Genomic DNA, 22,688 nt, shown 5'->3' on the forward strand with positions numbered 1-22,688 from the left:
AGAAAGTTTATTATTTTGAAAAAATTAAACAACTTTATCTTGAAACATTGTTACGTAAATATCATTGTTTCCCCTAAAGAAACAAATTAGAGCAAAATTTTGGAGTCCATTTTCTCCAAAACTACAAAAGATACATAGTTTAAAATTTGAAAGTAGCTTGACTAAGCATTCGAATTATTTAATAACTTATTGTATAGTTGATTGATTGGAAAAACTATATGCATAGACATTTAGACACACATACTCTCATTCAAAAATTTCGAAATTTAATTAGAAATTACTATACGATTGATTACATTTGGAAATATTAATTTCTGTTTAGAACCAAAACCGATGAAAATTTTGATTAGGATTTTTTTTCTCTGATAAAATCATTGAAATTAGCGAGACAAAATCAAATCATGTGGTATGGGATAGTCATAAAACAAAAATTGTATATGCCTTCAAAAATTCTTACAAATCATATTTATTAATTACATTTTTTTGTTTTATTGTTTAAAATTTATTTTTTTAATTATTTTGATCAAAAAATTGATTAAATACATCTTCTGATCGAAAATAAATTTTCTTTAATCAAAGTTTTCATCATTGAAAATAATTGAAATAAAAAGACAAAATTTAATTTTAATTAATTTTATTTTTGTAAATTTTTTTTACAGTTTTTTTTTTAATAATATTTTTTTCTGGAAATTTAAAAAGAAAACACTTAAGAATTATTAAAAATTATTTGTTTTTATTTTTAGTATAAAAATATTTATAAAATATTATAGTACCTTAGAACTATTTAAAAAAATTACTTAATCTAATAAATTTATTCATAAATAAATTAATAATTTTCATTTACACACTAACTATACAAATTTTAATATTTTTTCTATTTTTCCGATAATTTTCTTTTTGTTAATTTGTCCTATAATTTTTTTCTTTGAATATTTTTTATTAATCTGTAAAATTGTTTTTTTAGTTTCACAATAATATTTCTTATTTTATTCGGATTCTACAAAACGTTAAAATTAGTTGAGAATTCATTTTAATTAAAATATTTTAATATTCTAGTAAAATGAATTTTTGTTTGATTTATTTTTATGTGACTTCCTCGGTAAGTTTTATAGCCTATTGTTTTTTTGCTTTTCGTATACAATCTGTATTTATTACAATGAGCCAGTGGGTAGACTGAGATGCCGCAATTAAAATTGAAATATTGATTTTGATGTAGGTAGAAGTTGAAATGAATCTAATTTTGCGGAAAATATCGTTGCTTTCGGAAAAATTGTAATAGTATGATTAGAAAAATGGTTACTTAAGGTATTTCCAGCATAGTTTTCGATAAACTTTTTTTTCACTATAAGTCCACAGTTTCAGAAATTTTGACCGTTTAAAGCACGGGATAATTAAGTTCCCAATTTTGACCCATTTTCGTCAAAATTAATATCTCGAAATCAAAGCACTTTTATTTATTTTTTCTAAAGTCATTACTTTAAACTCTCCTCCATTTTTTGTCAATTCTGTCGAGATAATTTATTAATATCGTAAAAAATACTGGGAGTTTTATATGCTTTGATCCTCGAAATCGCGAACTTTGCAGGGGATTATCTCTCGATCTAAACGATCAAAAATTCTGTAACTTCGGCAGATCTTTCGATAAGTTTGCTTTCTTGTTGGAAATGCCTCAGGAACATTTTTAGTTCAAATCAGTATATACAGTATATTTTAACAACTAACTTAGTTAATTATTCAACATTTCTTACTTTGTTCTATGTTTGATTACAATTAAAAACATAAATACTGGAAAACATAAATGAGTCTGAATACAACAAAATAATTTAAATGATGTCTGAAGAAGTCACAATAAAGTAAACGAAACGTTCACACTTTGAAATTCGATTCGATTTTATATCGTTTGTGATTACATCACCGTTATTCGAATTAACTAGAATATTAGAATTTTCTTTTCGACACTTTCTTATTCTTTTGCTAGCTGACCGAAAAGTTTTGGCAAGAGAACTATTTTTTTGCTATATGCCGAATATCACAATTTTTTGTTTATTTAATTTTCACACTACAATCTTTTAATTTTCTTTGCGATGTAAAAAATCCTGAATTTCTTTATTATTCCATACTAATTTCCATCGACGTTTTTCCGGTCCCGTACCATCATTGTACCATAGCTCGAACCAACCCTGTTTTTGACCACCCAAACTAGCTTGTTCATGTTGGGCAATCATTTGTAACGCTGGATGATCCAGTTCAATACATGGTTTTCCATTAGCGTTTATTTTCAATTTTCCAACTAAATTACCATCTTTATCAATCGATGTTGTCGACACTCCAGATTTTGACATAAAAATCATTGGATTCGTATTAATTTTACCATCAGAATGCACTTGCATTGGGATATGAGTTGGAGCAACAATCGGTTTTGAATAAAGTATCATTGGTGTTTGGAGAATTTGATGACTCATAACTGGATTATCCTTTTCCTGGTTTTGAGTGTACGTCTGATGTAAAATAGTTTGTTGGGTTGGGGCTACAGACGGACGCATGGATGGATAAGGATGATAGGGGTGATAGTTTTGTATCTTTGGGGAAGGTTGTGAATTTAAATATTTTGAAATAATGCCACCAAATCCTCCTGTGGTTGTCCCGCCAATTTTCCCACTTACATGCACACCCACAGATTGTTTCTGTTTAAGACTAGGGAATAAAATGTGGGCAGGAGTACGGTCTTTACACGGAGAATTCGTGTTTTTTGGTTTTGTTGGGACATGCAATTCTTCTGCCTTAGTTAAGTGAGTTTGGCTTACCGTGTGTACTGTGGGCATAACATGGACTTTGGTTTTTATTTGTACTTTGGGCATAACATGGACTTTGGGTAAGTGATGAATCTTGGGAACTACATGTACTTTAGGTAAATGAATTTTTGATATTTTTGGTAATTGTACTTGCATGGGTGGTTTTCGAGAAATATAAATGTTCGGTTTATTGAGTGGGGGTAAATATGGTAATGGCATTTGTATTTGATTCCACCTTGTTAGCCATTGATTCCAACCTGATAAATTTGGAAGTAAATTTACAAATTTGGGTATCAAATTTTTTTCTTTAGGTTTGTAATACATTGGTTTTAAATTAATATTCGGAATATTAATATGTATTTGTGGCTTTGGAATTAATTGGGATAATAATGGGATAAGCAGTGCTTTTTTGGCTGTTAATTCTCTGAAATAGCTTGGTTTTTCGAATTTTGGTAAAATGCTTGATTTGGTCCAAATAGTGGATTGTGGTTGGACGATATATTGTTGTGGTCGAGGAAGTTCTAACAACGGTAATGGGAATTTAGGTATTTCAGGTTTTTTAATTTTGAGAATGGGTAATTTTGGTAAAATCAATTTAGGAATTCTTAACAGTCTATTGTTCCAAATTTTTGATAAGGGATTTGGTTCGGAATATAGAGGGCGATTAAGAATAGGGTTTGAAGAGGGAAGTAATGGTAAGGTAATGTTAGGAATTGGATAACGTGGTTGTATAGTTTTTTTTACCAAACAAGGTTTCTTTGCTTTTAATAATCCCAGAACGGTGTAGATTTTATTAAGAATTGGATTTGTTTTAGGCTTAGGGAAAAGATTTACTTGAAAATTATATTTTGGTAACCTTGGAAGTGTTAAATTGGGCAGTGGATATTTTGGTGTATTTTTCAATCCCAGTATAACTTGTAACAATGGATTTGGAAGCTGTTTTCTGGGTAATATTAACCTTGGTACTGGGGGTAACATTATTTTGGATGAATCCTGTGGTACATATGGGAAACGTATCGGTGCCAACATTGGTATAAATGGACGTGGTAAGGGCCACTTAGTAACTTTCACAGGTTTTTTCATCCAATGTAAGGGTTTTGGTATGATTGGTTTGAATTTTGGTATAAGTGGAATTGGTGAAGGTTTTTTGAACCACATAAATGGTTTAGCCAAAAGTGGTTTCAATTTAGGCAACAATGGTAACATGGTTAACAGCGGTAATTTTTTAACAATCGAGAATTTTGGTTTAAGCATTTGTTCCCTTTCTTTTAGCTTCGCAATTATATGCCAAATATTTAATAATGGGTAATACATTTGTTTATCCCGTATTTGAGGTAATACTTGAAGGGGAGGTTGAACTTTCATACCTGTGATATAATCCACAGATTTGCCAGGCCATGGCATAATATTAATATTTGGTATCATTATTTCTGGTCGAATTTGAACGTGTGGCATTGGATATGGTGAAAATTGTTGAGGAATTGTGTATTGTAAACGTACTTGAAATTGTGGCCATTCTAAATTAGGTCTTGGATAAGTAGGAACCATCGGTAATTTTTGCATTATTGATGGCCATAATGGCATATCAATCGGTTGTTTTTGATACACCGGTAATTGATATTGCGGTATATCTCCCATCATTTGTGGCGATTTTGTTCGTAATGGTACTCTAATCGGCATCTGTGGTGGACTGTGATGATGGGTATGCCCATATTTGCTGATTAATTTATTGACCAATCCCTCTAATTTTAAATTATCTTCGGTTTGTTCCGGTTTGTAACAATCAATCGGTGAAATAATTCTTAAAAGATCTAACCACGGGGTTTTTGTTGCACTGGTTTGTTTGTGATAGCTTACCAATTTTGAGAATACATCAAGTATTCGCGATTGTCCATCTTCACGACCGAATATTATTGGTTGATCCTGCGATGCTGAGCCATGCAAATAAATTGGTTTTGGATTCTTATCGCATACAAGTTGACAATTGTCTAGACCTAATAAGTTTACGGATTGCTCGATAATGACCCGTAAGGGACTTAGGAGTACTGTTAACAGTTCCCGTGATGGCAAACCTTCGGTGGAATGAACATTTGCAATGTATAATTCAATTAAACGACTGCTTAAAACATCCACCAGATTATTCGAGGATGGTACTCTTTGATAATGGACCTGGTTCGTAGACATTGGTGTCAAGAATCGACGACCTCGTGTAGAATTTTCATCGATCGGTGTACTCGATATCTTCGATGTTGTATCAACTATTTTTGGTAGATTTCCCAGTTCGTCATGTACATTTGGATTATCTGTAACTATTGCTTCTTCCTCAAACATTCTCGGTTGTATTATGGGAGGTTCTTGCGTATCCAATAAAATAGTTTCTGTGGTACTACTTTTCAATTTTTCATCTGCTTCCAAGATTGTATTGATTGTTGAGGGTTGAGGAGATGATGAATCATTCGAACGTGAAAATCGGGCTTTTTCATCGTCATCAGAATCGACTGTAATCGTATCAATCGGTATAGTTTGAATTGTGTCTGATTTTGATGTTTCCAAATTATCGGATTGTTCCGATTTCGTGTCATTTGGCGTTCGCGTGTTTACCATCTCTGCTAAAACGGCTGTAAGCAGACGATTGGATATTTCTGATGAATCATCCTCGATGGCATGTGGAATTTCAATGGTTGAACTTATATCAGACACATTTGATACCAGGGAGTCATTATTGTGGGTGAATTCCGAAGATGAAGTAATTTCGTCAAAAATTGAGGGTGTTGTTGAAGGTGCGCTTAACGTGTTTAAATTTTGACCATAAACGGAAGTCTGTTGACAGATAAAATAAATAAAATAATAAATTTTGCTTCTAAAAATTTTCAGAGCTTGAAGGCCTCGTAGTAGTTAAATTAAAGAGAATCTCAAGAAGATTTATTTAAGAATGAACTTAAGTTGACTTTTAATCGCGAGATAGTTACAACACACGAAAACATACAACAGACTTAAATTTCGCTAAATATCGATATTACGACTGCAAAGCAACCATCGCCAGTAGCTAAATTTATTCATGTAACACATTACAAATATTTTTTACAAAGTTAGCGTTAATTAATGCAATCGGATTATAAGCAGCTTTTTCTTTTATTTCTAAGCGTTCTCTCTTATTGAATTGGTACAAAATATTGAATAATTTTAAATTATCCAGAAAAAAATACAGTTGAATTTTGACTTTCAGGAATTATTCGCATTCATAAATATTACCCAAATTTATAACCGGATACGAGCAAATTTAAAAATTACTAATAATGCCCATAAAATTAATTGAGAAGCTATGAAAATGAAAAAAAAATCACAGAAATAAAAATTTTTTATCACCTTTAAAAAAATCGTAAAAGATATGATTTATTAAAATAAATTATTAGCAAATAATGTTCAATTGGCGGAACATTTTCAATATTTTTAAAATTACTTCAGATATCGAAAAATTTTCGTCTTATATGGTCAAGTTATAACATAATTTACTATCAACTAAGATTATCTCTGGGGCTTCACCCACCAATTAATTCTTTTGTATTTCGAGATTTGAATAATGTGGGGACTGGATTGAGTAAGAAATATTCTCAAATAATTTACTCATATTAATTACCTTTTCTTATGGGAATAAAAAAAAAAATTAAATTTGGATTTAAAAACAAAAAAATTAAATTCATATATCTTTTAACAATACAATATGGTCAAAATTAATTTGGCATTATTTGTAGGAAAAAAAAACGTTGTGGGACGAATTTTTTAATCCAAAAACAATTAAATTAAGAAGGCGATGACGATTATTATTTATTATTTTTAAAGTTTTAGATTTTGAAATTTTTACATCAATTATTATGAAAAGTATAATTTTACACAAAAATTTTATATTTCAAACACAATAAAAATTTTTAACGCCTTATTTTTTGGTTGTCGAGCTACGATTTCCGATTAAGGGGGTTCTCCTAGGTGACGACCCATATTTTAAGAATGTAAGTACGAGCACCAAGGCAATTTTAAATAAAAAGCTTGATTTTTTTATATGAAGTTGGACTAAGTATAAATTAGTTCTGGAAATTTTAAGGGGGGCTGCCCGATTATTTAAATAAATAAAAGACTTCAAAAGTAAGCATATTTAACATTGGTCTTATGGGAAATCGGTAGTTCTCCAAAACCAATCGATGGAAATGAAAAAAAAAAACTATTAAAATTAAAGTCAAAATCTTAATAAATTATTGAAAAAAAAACCTGTTGTGCCTGACTAATTAAGAATGTATGAGCACGGTAGTGGGGACAGATTTAAAAAAAATATTTTTTTTCAACTTTGATGAACTGATGAATCATCTTTGAATTATGTTATAACTTGGCAATATAAGAAGAAATGTAAGAATAAAAATCTTGATTCTGCCACACAAGGAAAGACCCCCTTAATTTTATTGGTGATGAAATTTTCAAATAAATAAGGAATAAATTGTTTATGAGAAAATTTTCAAGGTGTATTTGAAGCGTTTATTTTTATTCTTGGAAAACATTTGTTAGAAAATGAAAATAACAGAATATGAGAAGGTATTATTTTTATTTGTTTTCTAAATTTTATATACAAATTTATATTTTGCAAATACATAAAAATAGTAAATAAATAAAGCGATGTGTTGACGTCAGCGACGTTCAAAAGTTTAGAAAAACCATTTTTAATTCCATAATTACGTGAAAAAGAAATTAAAAAAAAACTTCTCTATTGGGAACATTAAACTTAAGCAAAAATGACGTTATTTAAATCAAAAAAATTTTCGAATATATTCGTCTTTTTACAATTTTGTTTAACTGCCTTTTCGGTATTTTTTCAAGTCTGTGGCTACCTTTGCTTTTTTTGAAAAACTTGATGAATATTGTTAATACAGGAATTTTTTTAGCCAATCTTTAGCTTATTTTTGAAAGCCTTGTGGTGAATATATTTTGGACTTTGGTCTTTGAAAGATTTTGTGTCGAAACTTCATATTAAACCAAAAAGTTCTAAGTAACAAACTTCTTTGCATTCATAACTTCAAAAAAATAGGTTCAAGTGTCCAAAATAACATTACAACGCGAATAAAATTAACTCAATTTAATATTGCTCAAATTTTAGATAGTCCAATTAAATGAGCAGACAGGTTTGGTTTCGAGACAGGTTTAGTTCTAAAACTCGATAAAAATTCACGACACTTAAATCAAAAAATGTATTGATGAACCACAGAATGAATAGGAAAACCAATAGAAAAGGTAACAAGCAAAATTTTCTAGAATTTTCAAGAAAAAAGTTCAGCCTTAAAAATTCCAAAGAAAAAAACACACTAACCTTGTTAAGATCCAATAGTACCACTAAAATAAAAACACTTAATTTTGATAGTATTCCGAAACATGCTTGTTTCATTTTTTAGCACATGTATAACAATTTACTTATAAAATCTTTGGCTTTTCCAGAAATCTGGTACGATTATCCAAAAAGCCAAATTAAAATTTTTTAATTTCACACAATTATAAAAATTTTTGATTGATAAAATTTTTTGATTATGAAACGAAATTTGTTTTGCATCAGAACACACGCCTCAGGTCTTGTCGAATGAATTCATAAACAACAATAACGTCGAACTCAACCAGTGCATTGAGTTTTAAGCCGAAATATTTATGGATTGTGTATTTTGGAAAAAGTATCATTAATCATTATTTTTAAGAAAGAGTGAATACGAGTCAAAATTAAACAAAGACCAATGTATACAAATTTTATGTTGATCAGCAAAAGAAAAATGTCATTATTACACGATATATTGGAAAATTGATTACGATTTGAGAACAAATAATGAAAGAGCCAGGCCAAAAAAAATTCTCTGAATTTACTAAAGCTGATCATTTGAGAATTAGTTACAGAGTAGTTAGGCTGCGCTGGGCGAACGGTAGAACAGGGATCAGTTATATGCTATCAAAATGGTTTTGATTACCGTGGTATTTAAATGAACTTACTAAAGCTAAAGATTGTTATACTAATTGTATATTGTATATAAATAACAGTTATGATAGTCAGTCAGTTATATGTGAGAACAGAGCTGGTCAGTCAGCCTTAATGTATGTACAATAAATAAAGAAGATGCAATTAATTTTTCAAACTTGAAAATTCTTTTTTGGAAGAAATTAATTGTATGTTAATCATAAATAAATTGGTCAATTAACCATATTGTAGAAAAACTCCAGTCAGTCAGTGAAAAAAAATTTTTTTTAATTTCAATTCTTCGTATATTTTTTGACTGACTGACGGGGGTTCGTTCACAATATGATTGACTGACCATTTTATTTATGGTTAATAAATTGCATCTTATTTATTTATTGTGGATACATTAGGGCTGACTGACCAGCTTTGTTTTCACATTTAACTGACTGATTATCATAACTGTTCTTTTTATGCAATATAAAATCTGTGTAGTAATGTTCAGCTTTAGTGAATTCTATTAAATACATATATATCACTCCTGTTTTACCCTTCGCTTGATTGACCATAGTATGTGTGTGTACACAACTACTATAACCAATCTTAAAATGATCAACTTTAGTAAATTCAGAGATTTTTTTTTGGTCTGGCTCTTAGTCCAAACAATTTAATAAACAAAGACATAGTCAAATTTTGAGTCAAAAAGTTGTATGTTTCTAAACATGTTGTGTATTTAAGGGAGGGGGGAGAAGAGCGTCATACTATTTAGAATTTGTATATTCGTGCAATTTATTGAGACAATTATTTGACGTCAATTAATTTGATATGGTATTTTGAAAAACATCAGATAACATTTATGGGTTGTTCCACAAATTTTGGAATTTCCGTCGATTTCGTTATTTTGTTAAGTTCATATAAGAAAATTTCTTAAATATTATCAAATATTGGCGAAAAAATGAAATACCTCTTTTTTTCATCTTTAATTAATTCTATTTGTTTTAGAGCCTAAATGGTCGAGCGATCTAAGGCGTTAATCTGTGACCGTTCGACTACTTAAAATTAGGTTGCGGGTTCGAATCCAGCCGGCGGCGGTGTGAACAATTATATTTAATGGGGTCTGTGGAATTGATGGCATTATCATCACTTAGATAAGAACGAAATAACCGATTCCACCCACATCATAAATGTAATTGTATAAATGAATGTAATTTAATAAATAAAGATGTGACCTCTGTGATAAGGCGTATGTCAGAAAAACGGAGGTTAAACCCCATTATTATTATTTAATTATTTGCAATTTTTTAGCTCATTTTTCAAGACATCATATTTCATCAATTTAAACTTGTTAACTAATAATCGTAGCAGTATCAAATCCGTTTAAACAAATATGTAACCTGACCTCTAAAAATTAAGATTTAGTATAATCTAGTATTATAGATTTATGTGATATTTTCAACGCTATTCAAATCAATTATGATAATTTTAATTATTTATTAATCATATATTCATTGTTCATATTGTAATTAAATTTTGTAATTATAGTAAAAATGTTTTAACTCAATTGACACCAAGGTCACTAAACTTAAACTATTTCTATAATTCAAACAAAATGCAATTAATTCAATTAAAAACATAAAAAAAATTGATTTATTTATGATGTGAAGAAATTATTATCGTTTTTAAACAAGCTGGTCATGTGACTGCAACCCTTATAAGCTATAAAGACAAAACTTGCCGAGTTAATAATTTTAATAGGATATTATCGTTAGTCAAAAATAAATAATGAAATTTGAAAAAAAGTTAAAATTTATGTAAAAATATAATTAAATATTCTGATTTCGAGTCATAAAAGTACATTTTTCTTTTATAATTTTAAAATTAAAAATCGTAATTTTTAAACTGTATATCACGTGACCTAAAATGCAGGTAAGCCCTGCTGTGATGTCATATCGGTATGAACCATAGACCATTAGTTAGTTCAGTGCAGACAGCTGGGTATAATATATCCATAGATAATAAGTATTTATATTTATTATAATCAGATGTCTATGAATATATCTGTCAAACTTATTTGTGTTATTTCGTGTAATGATACCGATATTACGTCATCAAATTGGATGTCCGAGTTTTTGACAGTTTAAAAAAGGTTTAAAATTTAATTTAAGTTTTTGGCAAGAAAGCGTGTGTATTTTTCCGAAATAAATTTTTGGTGGCTTTTTATTAGCAAAATCAACATTTTGAAGTACTTTTTCAAAAATAGTTGAATACCCTATAAACATTATTAACTTTTTATTAAGTTTTTTACCTCGGTAAAAATGTTGAAAAACTAACCAATACAAATTTGTACAAAGCAGGAAATTTAAGAGACGTTTTTTTTTGAAGGTTTTTAAAATACAAATTTTTGCATAGCTCGTGACTTCTTTTTGATGGGATCCGGAAATATATGTAGGTTGCTTTGTAATTAATATTCAAGTAAAAAGATAATTAAATGAAAATTTTGTCTGACATTCAATTCAATTTAATTATTTATTTACGTGTTTGATTAATTAATTTTAAACGTCCCATGCATTTATAAATCTTCTAAGCCCTCTTTGTAAGTCTTGGAGTACGTTTTAAGACGTGACTTTCATGAAGTGAAATTCGGAACGCAGGAGCTGCGTTAGCTAAGCGAATTTCTTCAGAGATTGAAAAAAAACACATTTTTCTTTAAATCGAATATTGTATTTTTAATTTCGAAAAGTTCTGGAGAAAAAATCACGATGGTGCTTTTTTCCTTAAAATTGGTCAAAATTACAAAAATATTTTTTATTTTGATTTTTATATTTCTGTATCACATCAAACACATTTGGGTGAATATGACCTTTAAATGTCAGATTCATTACTTTGTGATTGTAGGAATGATCACTTCGAATAACACAGATGTGATATCACACTCTCACACGTAAGTGATGTTGAACCTACCGCGAACCCGCTTACCTAGCTCCAACCTGATTGTAGGTAGGTACAACAGACTAGCTGGTGAAATTTCAGACTTTCTTCAAATATTTTTCGTCTGTCATTTCCTGAATCTCTAGCTTTTATAGCAACTCGAAGAACTAGATTCAATCTGATGTCAGAACATTATGCCACCCACTAAACTCTTCAACTGTTGTTTAAGTTATTTTTCGATTGAAATGGAACACCTTGTATACATAAAACAAATAAATAAAAAAAAGTATAACTTGACATTAAACAAAAATGAAAAGTGATGTGGTTTAATCAAGTGGAACTTTGTTCTCTATGAAATTCCACAATTTAATGGTGAAAAACAATTTATTTATTATTTATGATTGATTGAAAATAACATTCAGAAACAAAAACGAACTCTATATCGAATGGAATAACTGAGGTACTTAAGGACGTTCATGCGTCAAAGATATTAGTAGTGAAATAAAATAAAATTATGATACTATAAAAGTTAAAATGATTTAAAGTGGTTCGGCAGTCACGTGATTAGTCAATTGGTTAATTAGGCAATTTGTATGACGTAAATGTAAAAAAATGATCTAAAATATTGACAAAGCGTCAAAAACCAAAGTTTTTTCATGTTTTCTTTTTGGAAAACGCCGTAAGGTAATGTATTTTAAAATACATTACCTTACTGCTTATGCAAATTTGCATAAGCAGTATCTTTGGTATCTTTGGCAATTTATTGTGATCAAGGGACTTTGAACGATCATTTTCCGCAAAAAACCGTCGAACAACTTTAACAATATCTAAAAATTTTTACCAAATTTTTGATTTATTTAAAATTGGCATAGAAACGTACATAGAATGAACGCTCTGGCATAATGAATGAACGTCCTTAATGAATTGTTTTTTTACATATCGATTCGAATACCTACTTAACGAATTGTTTTTGACACTTGTTGTTCCATCAATGAATGAAAAATTGTTTTACAAAAAAATATTATTTATAATCATTTTGTTCTGACTATATTTTTATATATTTCAATCGGAAACAAAAAAAATGATAGTCAGTTATGGGTACTGACGACAGTCGTAAAAACTTAAAACTTGGAATAACGGTATATTTTAGTCCTAAGTTTGTAACGCTTAAAAATAATGATGCTAGGAAAAAAATTTTATCACAGGTGTTCATAAAATCACCTAATTAGTCCATTTCCGGCTGTCCGTCCGTCCGTCTGTGGACACTCAAAAACGAAAAAAGATATCGAGCTGAAATTTTTACAGCGTACTCAGGACGTAAAAAGTGAGATCAAGTTCGTAAATGAGCACCATAGGTAAATTGGGTCTTGGATCCGTAGGACCCATCTTGTAAACCGTTAGAGATAGAACAAAAGTTTGTAAAAAATGTTCCTTATCAAAAATTAAACAACTTTTGTTTGAAACATTTTTTCGTAAACATCACTGTTTACCCGTGAGGGCGCCAATTAGGCGGAAATTTTATAAAATGTACTATACTTGATTATCAGTTATGTATGTGCCACATGTTTGTATGTGTAATGTGATAAAGAAATCAACACTGACTATGCATGGTATTTCAACAATTAACTCAGTCAATAGTTTGTTTTCACTTGTTTATTTAAAACATTTTTTTCGAAAAATCGTTATCTTTCGGAGGAAATGCCACTTAAAAGTATGTCATTATTACAATTAATCGACAGAAAACATTAAATACAGAAAAGTGTTTTAGCCAAAATTTTTCAAGGATAATAGAAAGGCAAACCTTAAGCTTAATCGGAAACCGGGAAGTGAAGAAGACCATAAAACTTAAAGATCCATTGTCATAAAAATCATCCAATGGAATATGGTTCTTCTATCACTGAACACAAAAAATAGCCTTGATTTAGAAAATATTTCAAATCTAGTTTTGTAAAAGTGTTAAATATTTACAAAACAAAAACCAATTCAAGGTTTGAAATCAAAGTTATCGAAATAAAAACAATTCATTAAAACCTTGTTTAGAAGTTTTGATTTATGAATACAGCTTTCGGTTAATAATTTTAGTAATATTGTTTACAATTTGACCCCCAGAGATTAAATTTCCAAATTTCCATAAAATACTCTTTAAAATAAAAACAAGTAAAATAAACAATTGACTAATTGGTTTAAATACTCTGAATAGAAAGTGTTGAATCTCTCACTGCTTCTATACTTGAGTTGTTTTATCGAGACCAATATTTAAAAAAACAAGAACATTTTTAAAGCGCACAGTTTAATTTTTAATCGACTTCAAACAAAAAGTAGGAGATTATTAATTCGACTGCTTTTTTATGTGTGTTACCTCGGAACTTTTGACTGGGTGAATCGATTTTGATGATTCTTTATCTATTTGAAAGCTGGTGCTTCCTGTGTGATCCTATTTCATTTTGGTCCATTTCTGACAACGTCATACGTGAGAAACCTATAAAAGTCTTAAATTTGCATTAAGTATGCACGACAAGAGGACGAATAACTCAATATCACACCAACCGATTTCGATGATTCCTTTTTTAGTGACAAATGAGTTAGTCTACTTCAGATTCACTAAAAATCAGAATCTAAAAAGAAAACCGACTTCAAAAATAAACTTTTCCAAAACAAATCAATATGCAGTAAAAAGTAAAAAAAATAACGATATTTAATTTGTTTAATTTATTTAAATGTAGTTAAAATTATATTTAATTTATATTTAATTTATTTAAATGTAGTTAAAATTGTTGTTATTTTTGGAGTCGATGTCAGCCAAGCTAATGTAGCAAACTGTTCCGTCAGAGTTGTTTCCTTGGCTGAGACCGACTCCAAAAATAACAATAATTTTAACTATATTATATTATCGTTATTTTTTTACTTTTTAGTGCATTTTAATTCGCTTTGGAAAAGTTTTTTTTTTGAAGTCGGTTTTCTTTTTTTGTTAAAGTTTTTTTTCTATAGTAGTTCGATCTTTTAATTCTGATTTAAAATAATAAATTCGCAGGTATTTTGTTCTAATATGATAAAAAATTTAATTTTGATCGTACTAACTTTGAAACTATTGTAGTAACAGAAAAGGGTTGAATTTCAAAATAATTTATTTTTTGCCAAGGTTGTTAAAAGCCTTGATTGTTTAGCCTTCAGTAAAACTAGATGAAAAAAAAATCAATAAAGAAAATTTATTTCCAATTAATTCTAAAAATTTATCGTTGATGCATGTCCATATTATTATTGTTGTTTCTAATAATAATTTTTATATGGTCGAAACATTTCAATACCCGTCATAAAACTAAATCATCGATAACTTTTTAAAAATAGAAATGGATTCAAATTTCAACGGAACCATATAAATATCAGGAAAATAATAAATCATAAATGCGGAACGATTTTTAACAAATTTTCATAAATCATTTCAAATAAATAAAACAATAATATCAACTGAAAACTGAAAAAATGTTTAAATTAAAAAAATTTGAGTTTTCCTTTGTATATCAACTTTCTAATTTAATGTATCTGTTATTCTTTCTCTTAACTTTTAAATCTACGCGAAGAACTAGGTTCAATGATCGATGTCAGAACATGATTTCTTCCATTAAACTCGACAACTTTTGTTTAAGTTATTTTTTGATTGGTTAATTACAAAACGAGTTATTGGCCAGCATTTTTTTTATGAACTTGACTAAAACGAACATTATAGCTTAAGTAGATTGATTTGTCAATGGGTAGTGATATTTAACAGGAAATCCGATAATTCTCGGATCAGAAGAAAAATTGTGCAAAAAATTTCGACAATTAAAACAATTAATATTGCATTTGAAGAATGAAAAATAAAATCTTCGTTTTTCTCTTGACAATAAAAATATACTCCAAGAAAAATAAAAATAGTGTGAACCAAACTTGAATGCATAGGGTTCTGTATATGTATTAGCAAACAAATTATACCAGACACCAAGAGCACTAAGGAGGTTGACACCTGAGTGGTCTTTCCGTATAGAATTTAAAATGATGTCAATTAGTTAGCCAGTTTTTGAAATCCAGACAAAACGTGAAAGCAAAATTTCAGGTTTGCTCGTCAGGACTCGCGTCAACCGTTCGGTAATCTTTAGTTCGGATATCTCTTTTCGTTTTTGAGTAATCGTAATGACAGACGGACAGACGACAGACAGACACACAGACAACTGAAAATGGACTAATTAGGTGATTTTATGAACACATATACCAAAATTTTGTTCATAGCATCAATATTTGTAAGCGTTACAAACTTGGGTCTAAACTTAGTATACCTTGTATATATTTCATATATATGGTATAATTAAACATTGATCGGATTAGAATTTTAGTTTTTGTACATTTTAATACGGAACCGTTACCAAAGAGGATTATAAAACATGAGGAAAAGAAGGAAAGTTTTCGTTTATACATCTTTATAGGTTGATATTCTTTCATCGTAAAGTTGTTACATATCCACAGAATTGTTAGGTTATTACATAAATAGCTTCGAGGTACGTAAGTGAATGCGTATTCTATCTATATTTCGAACATATACACAAAATACATATATACTAACATTATACAGAGTGTTAATTTCAAAAGTATCCACCCTTAAGGATGTATGATCTCAGTAGTGGGGGCACACATTTAAAAAATTGATATTTTCCAATTTGATTGTGAATTATGTTAAAATGTGACGATATAAGACGAAAAGTAAGAATATTATTCGATATCTCGCGTATGTTTCATAATATCGAAAATTGCAAATTTTGTTCAATTATTTAGCTTTTATATTTGGTAAACCAAGGCAGTTATCGAAAAATTCCATTCTTATTTTTCGTCTACATTCATGAAGATATATTCAAATTCATCATCTAGGTTTAAAATATGATAAAAATAATTTCAACCCTAAATCTACCCTGCTCATATATCACTTACATGGGCGGAGATACTTGATTTTTTTCTTTTCTATGTCATTGCTAATATTTTCTTTTAAAAAGTTTTTTTTAATTTGTTTTCATTCATTCCAAATGAAAATTATCAAAAACTTTCAAAATATGTCGTTTTCTTAGATTTCTCCCTAAACGCCAATGTATTTTATATCGATTTTCAATGATATTTTTCTTAAAAATTGGCATGGATACCCGAACTGAAATTTTAACCACATATTCCTTGAGTAAGAATCTACATAAAAAATATTTTGAGCCTTAAAATCAATTATTGTTGCCGTGCTCATACATCCTTAATATCTCTTGACCTGATGTAATTATGTTATTGTTTTTAGTGAAAAAATGTCAATTCAAAAATGTACCTAGAGAATTTAAGATTTCACCCCATCTCACCTAGCCACCCCAACTTTGAAATCTGAAATGAAACTATCTACTTTGTTATGTATCATTTGAAAGGGCATACAATTCTCTATTCAACCCTGATAAAAAAGAAAAAAAATCGATCGATTGCTTCTTAAGATGGACTACATAGAAGATGGAAGGCATGAATTCCATCTTAAGAACCAATTGGTTTATTTCCTTCTTTTTATAAGTTGGGGTAGCTAGGAGTGAAGGGATGAAACCAAAAACTCTCTAAGTACCATTTTTAAACTTCCCTCACGACATTTAAATCGACGTGTTTTCATTAGTAGATACTTTTGAAATTAACACACTGTATATAATACTTTCTTATACTAACGTAGAAGAATAAGAAAACTATATAGAATTCTAGTTTAATGAAAATAGAAAGTTATCCTGCGGTTAAATTATTATATGATACCATATCATGTAGATGGTAAAAAAGGTTATTCAATCAGATTGATAAACTGAGTATTACATCGAAAGATATTAACCAAAATATATAATAGTTTAAAACAAGAAAAACAAAAAAATGATACTGACTGAGTTGAGTGAGACAAAAATTTTGCACATAATTTTGCTCTCAAAAATTATGCACTCCTTCTGGGATTGCTGTAACTCGGATTACACGCATTAAGGACTAAAAAAAGAAATTATTTCCACAAAAAAACTTTTTATGAATTTTATTTGATTAATCTATGTTATGGAACTCTTATAAGTTGTCTTTTAGATATCATTGTGTGTCTATTTTTTTTAGTGGGCAGCCTGTATTTGTTAAACATTATATCAAAATAAAACAGACTTGTCCGACAAACTAACGCAACGATTGTTTAGAAGTAAACATGATAAGAAAGTTTACTAAAACACAATGAACTTGTTCCTTGAATCTGTGATGTTTTACTATGTTATGATGATAGCTTTCTTTAAGTTTTCTCTTTGTACAAGATATCTCCGCTTTCTAAACATCTTGTTTGGTCTTCGATATTGTTTATCATTTTGTCTGGTATAGAAGCCAAACAATAGTTGTTAATAAGTTTAAGAAAAAAATGTACAGAAAATCGACTTTTTTGATAACACAACCAAAATTTATCCATTCTGATTGGAATTTTTTTTGAAACCTACTAATTTTTTATCGACTTTTTCATCTGCGTTGTTAATTTTTCGCTACTACTCACCATTATGCATAGTTTCGTATCCAGAGCCCCACTTTCTTGAAACTTGTTAAGGACAGATTTAATTTGACCACAAATTTGAAAGGAATGATACAAATTTAGTAGGATTCCAACTTTTTATCTGTGTTGTTAATTTTTCTCTATTCTTGAAACTCTTTAAAAATAGGTTTAACTTGACCATAAATTTGAAAAGTATGCCTCAAATTCATTAGAATTCCATACTTGGTTTATCAAAATTGGATATAATTTGGATATGATAGAGCAAAATTAAAAAAATTGATGTTTTTGATAATACAGCCAATCAGAAAGGTGTTCTTCTACCAGCCTGTATAGAAAGCTCGCGTGTAGTCATTATTTTCAGAGAAGTTCAAGTTCAAGTCTCATAAAATTCGCATTCTCACGAACTGCTTGTTTTATTAAATTTTGATTCACAATTTAAAATTATTATTAATAAAAAAATTAAAAAAAACTTTTCAATAATATATCAAGTCATTATATTTTACTCATAAATATTTTTAATTTATAATTAGAATACAAAAAGAAAGGTAATATTTTCTTTTATAAAAATAAATACTTAGAAAATTCTTTTCAAATATATTTACAATGCTGGTAAAACCATTCAAAATTAATTCAAGTATTGTTTTGTATTATTATAAATACAATACAATAAAAAATTATTTTATTTTATTTAGGGTGATTGTTTTAAATGTTTCCACTCGTATACTTGGAAAATAAAATGGAGAATAAAAAACGTGGAAAAACGGGTATCAGTTCAGTTTTAGGGAGAATGAAAATACTACACCTAGTTAAATGAGGATATTTTCATGGTCAAATAGGAGCCAATTTGTTTTATGGACTCTAAGGTACCTTAGGTAAATAAGGTACACATTTGAAATATCGCGGTAAAAACATGTCATCACTCTTCATGTAAACATGTACTCAATCGATGTAAGCGCTAGGTCGCAGTTGCTCACATTGCCATCTTGTCACATTGCCATGCTGTTTTTTCATTCCTCCAAAAATTAGCCGATATACATGTTTTCACGTTTTTGATTTTCTATTTGGCCTTCGAAGTATAAGAGTGAAAACTTTTATAAAAATCACCTTGTATGATGGCTATTAATTTTTAATTTCTCAAGTATTTGTCAACTTTTTGGGAGAATTTTATAAAACGTAATTTGTTGTTAAGTAACAAAACTTTATTAATTAATTTACAATTTTAGATTTTTAATATCGAATATGTACCTACTCGATAAAATGTCCTACTTGAAGCACTTCTTTCAGGAAGTTTTCTCGATTTTATTACGAAAATTATAAGTCATTAATTGAATGAATGGAAATTGAATCACAAGTTATAAAAAATTATATAATATGTGCAGTTGAAACTTTTTCTACCTTCATATAATTTTAAAATGAACAAGTGAAAACAAACAATTGACTTAATTGTTGAAATACCATGCATAGTCAGTGTTGATTTCTTTTCTCACATAACACATACAAACATGTGACACATACATAACTGATAATCAAGTATAGTACTCATATGCTCATTTACGAACTTGACCTCACTTTTTATGTCCTGAGTACGCTGTAAAATTTCAGCTCGATAACTTTTTTCGTTTTTGAGTTATCGTGTCCACAGACGGACGGACGGACAACCGGAAATGGACTAATTAGGTGATTTTATGAACACCTATGACAAAATTTTTATCATTATTTCTAAGCGTTACAAACTTGGGACTAAACTTAATATACTATGATATTTCATATATACATGGTATAAAAATATATAAATTTGTTTCTTGGCAACTATAATTTGAGAAAAAAAATAAAAATAAAAACAAAGGATGCAATTTCATAGAAATTGACTTGTGTAGTTTCTATCTACAATCGACGATTCGAAAATAATTTTTCTATGATTGAAAAACAATTTCTAGGAAATGTAAAGAACAAATAAACATATATAGAGAAAAATAAAAGAAGCTGTAAAATGTTTTGTTTCATTCCTAGAATAATAAATTTATAGAACTGCGAAAATAGAAACTTAATATCATCATTTATATTAATATTGTCAGAAGTATAAATGGTTTTGTATGTAATGGTTCGTCTTTAGTATAAGAGTATAATTGAGAAGACCATCAGCTTATAACCAACTGTGAAAATTTCATGATTCCACGATAGTTTTTATCTACCATTTGGAAAAATCAAAGAAAAGTTTGGAATAACAGAAAAATGGTGTTTTAATCAAGCGAAGCTCCAGTGGGTAAACTTTTGAAGAAAAAAAAGTAGGACACCCGGTAAGAACTATGTTTCATATATGTTCCAATACCATATTTCTCATGCAGAAGGTCGTAGGGTCGAAATCTATCCAAATAACTAGAATTGTATTAACTTTTTTCTGTATTATGACCCAAAGAATAGACAATCGTTAGCATAGCAAGACTTAAAAGTAAAAAAATAAATAAGAGCTTACAACAGTAATTTTAATTGTAATGTAAAATTCATGTAGGGCAACTGTGGTAACAGCAACAACCTTCGACTATGAATACACGTTGTATTCATATCTTTCTTAATTACTTTTTCGCTATGGTTAGTCAACCATACTCTAGAACTTTCTTAAAAACAAATGTAATTTTGAAATACTATAGAATTATCTAGAATTCTAGACAATTCTAAAAAGAAAGAAAACAATATCGTTTTATATTACTCAAACAGAGATAGAAAACATATACAAGTAAAATATATGCAATAGATTACACGTGAATGTTCTAGAATTTGCTAGACTCTACGGTAATAATTGACTGGAACTATATTATTATTATTATTATTATTTATTTATTAATTGATGTACCCTTCGGGCTATTCAATCGTTACATGTTCACAATAAATTTTACAATTACGTATTAGTATGTAACATGTCAAACACAAAATAAATCAATAATTCTTACAATAAAAAAAAGCTAACCAAAAATAAAAATTATTTAATTGTGCGAAACGAACAGATTATAATAAAATAAAACATAACACTTGCATTTTACACCCTTTCATTCCACAATAGTCTAATTTTTGCTAGATATTTAGCTAATTTGATTTGACTGTTCTTGTCATTCGGCATATCACTTTCACATTCACATACACATAATTTCGCCCTTATTTCATTTAGTCCCATACACTCATACAATAAATGCTCTTCACTCTCCACACAGGCCTCACATATAACACAAATTCTGTTCCCGCCTTTATCCAGCCTATGTTTGTACTTCCAACTTCCTAATCGGAACCCGGCCAATTCTCGTCTCCATTCCAGCTCCATCTGGGACAAGTATTTTGCTCCATGCTCATAATGAGCCAGCTGATTAAAATACTTCAGGTTCTGCTTTCCCTCAGCTTCTTTAAATAATTTCATGAATCCCCATTCTAATAAAATTTCCCCAATATTTGATCTTTTATTGAAATGTTCCTGAAATATGCCCAACTCGTTACCCAACATGCGCACTTTCGTACCCCAACTCTTGAATTTACCAGCTTCTTTTTCTATAACACACTGATATTGAAGCGGTTTGCATTCATTACCTATTAGCCTAAAATAGTGATTTACTAAATTTTTTGTAACAAGTACATCTATTGGTGGTTGACCTACTTCCAAAAGTGTACCACTGCTCGCTGTGGATTTACTTACACCTAATACTTGTTTAAAAAATAATGTTCTCACCCTCTCAAGTTTTTCAAAATTTCTGTTCGTTCCCCATACCTGACTACCATACAAAAGACTGGAACTATATAAACAACGCACAGCGTGCGATACGGTCAGATAACAATACAGACTCTTCAAGTTAACTACAGTACAATATATAACTTCATTTTAATCAAGTTAACAATCGAAAATAGTGCAAGCTCTTGTGAATCAATTATTGTAGTGAAATATGTTAAACGTCAATAAAACAAGTAGTTTTTTTTTTGTGATATAAATTGTGCACTACATTCAAAACGTAGCGTGTTCTCTAGATTAATTCTTTTAAATTAGCTAATTTTACAGATATCAACCACCTCCCGCTTTAAATTTTATATTTTAGAGAGCAATCAAGTGTTGTTTTTAAACTTAATAATTTATTTACCAAACTTTTCTTGATTAGTGTCCAAGAAAAAGAATCATAGAATTTTGCTTCATTATATGCTCACGGTCTAAATATAAATTTAACTATTAGAATAACATAGAAAAGCTTTGAAGATCCAACGAGCTACTATCACAATATGATGTAGCAGCTCTCTATATGTAGATGGAGTTAGTTTAGTAGTTTTGTAGATCTTTCTAAATAGTTAGTTAATTTTGTTTCTCTCATATCACACAGAACATATCACACGGAACTTTTCACTTTATTATTATTACTTATATTATTATTTTATGAAGAATATTAATAACAAAACAATTGTACAAGTGAATGAATAAGTACTGAGG

General features: G+C 29.0%; 2 protein-coding genes across 2 annotated transcripts in view; both read right to left on the minus strand.

Moving 5' to 3' along the window:
- LOC123306147 (tachykinin-like peptides receptor 99D) overlaps positions 1–22,688 on the minus strand; it is a gene marked incomplete at its 5' end in the record, with an annotated part of 100,586 nt that overhangs the window by 36,196 nt on the left and 41,702 nt on the right. The window lies entirely within an intron of this gene.
- LOC123290460 lies at positions 2,027–8,346 on the minus strand. The gene is made up of 2 exons (XM_044870662.1): positions 8,143–8,346; positions 2,027–5,612 (listed from the first exon to the last, which is right to left on the minus strand). The coding sequence occupies exons 1-2, from the start codon at positions 8,215–8,217 to the stop codon at positions 2,070–2,072; spliced, it is 3,618 nt and encodes a 1,205-aa protein (XP_044726597.1). The 5' UTR covers positions 8,218–8,346; the 3' UTR covers positions 2,027–2,069.

This window comes from Chrysoperla carnea, chromosome 1 (assembly GCF_905475395.1).
Source record: "Chrysoperla carnea chromosome 1, inChrCarn1.1, whole genome shotgun sequence".
NCBI lineage: Eukaryota > Metazoa > Arthropoda > Insecta > Neuroptera > Chrysopidae > Chrysoperla > Chrysoperla carnea.

Excerpts from the sequence above, each read along its gene's own strand:
- LOC123290460 (XM_044870662.1), bottom strand. The coding sequence starts at position 8,217 with ATGAAACAAGCATGTTTCGGAATACTATCAAAATTAAGTGTTTTTATT. Across the intron at positions 5,613-8,142 it reads TACTATTGGATCTTAACAAG|ACTTCCGTTTATGGTCAAAA; the intron begins GTTAGTGTGTTT and ends ATCTGTCAACAG.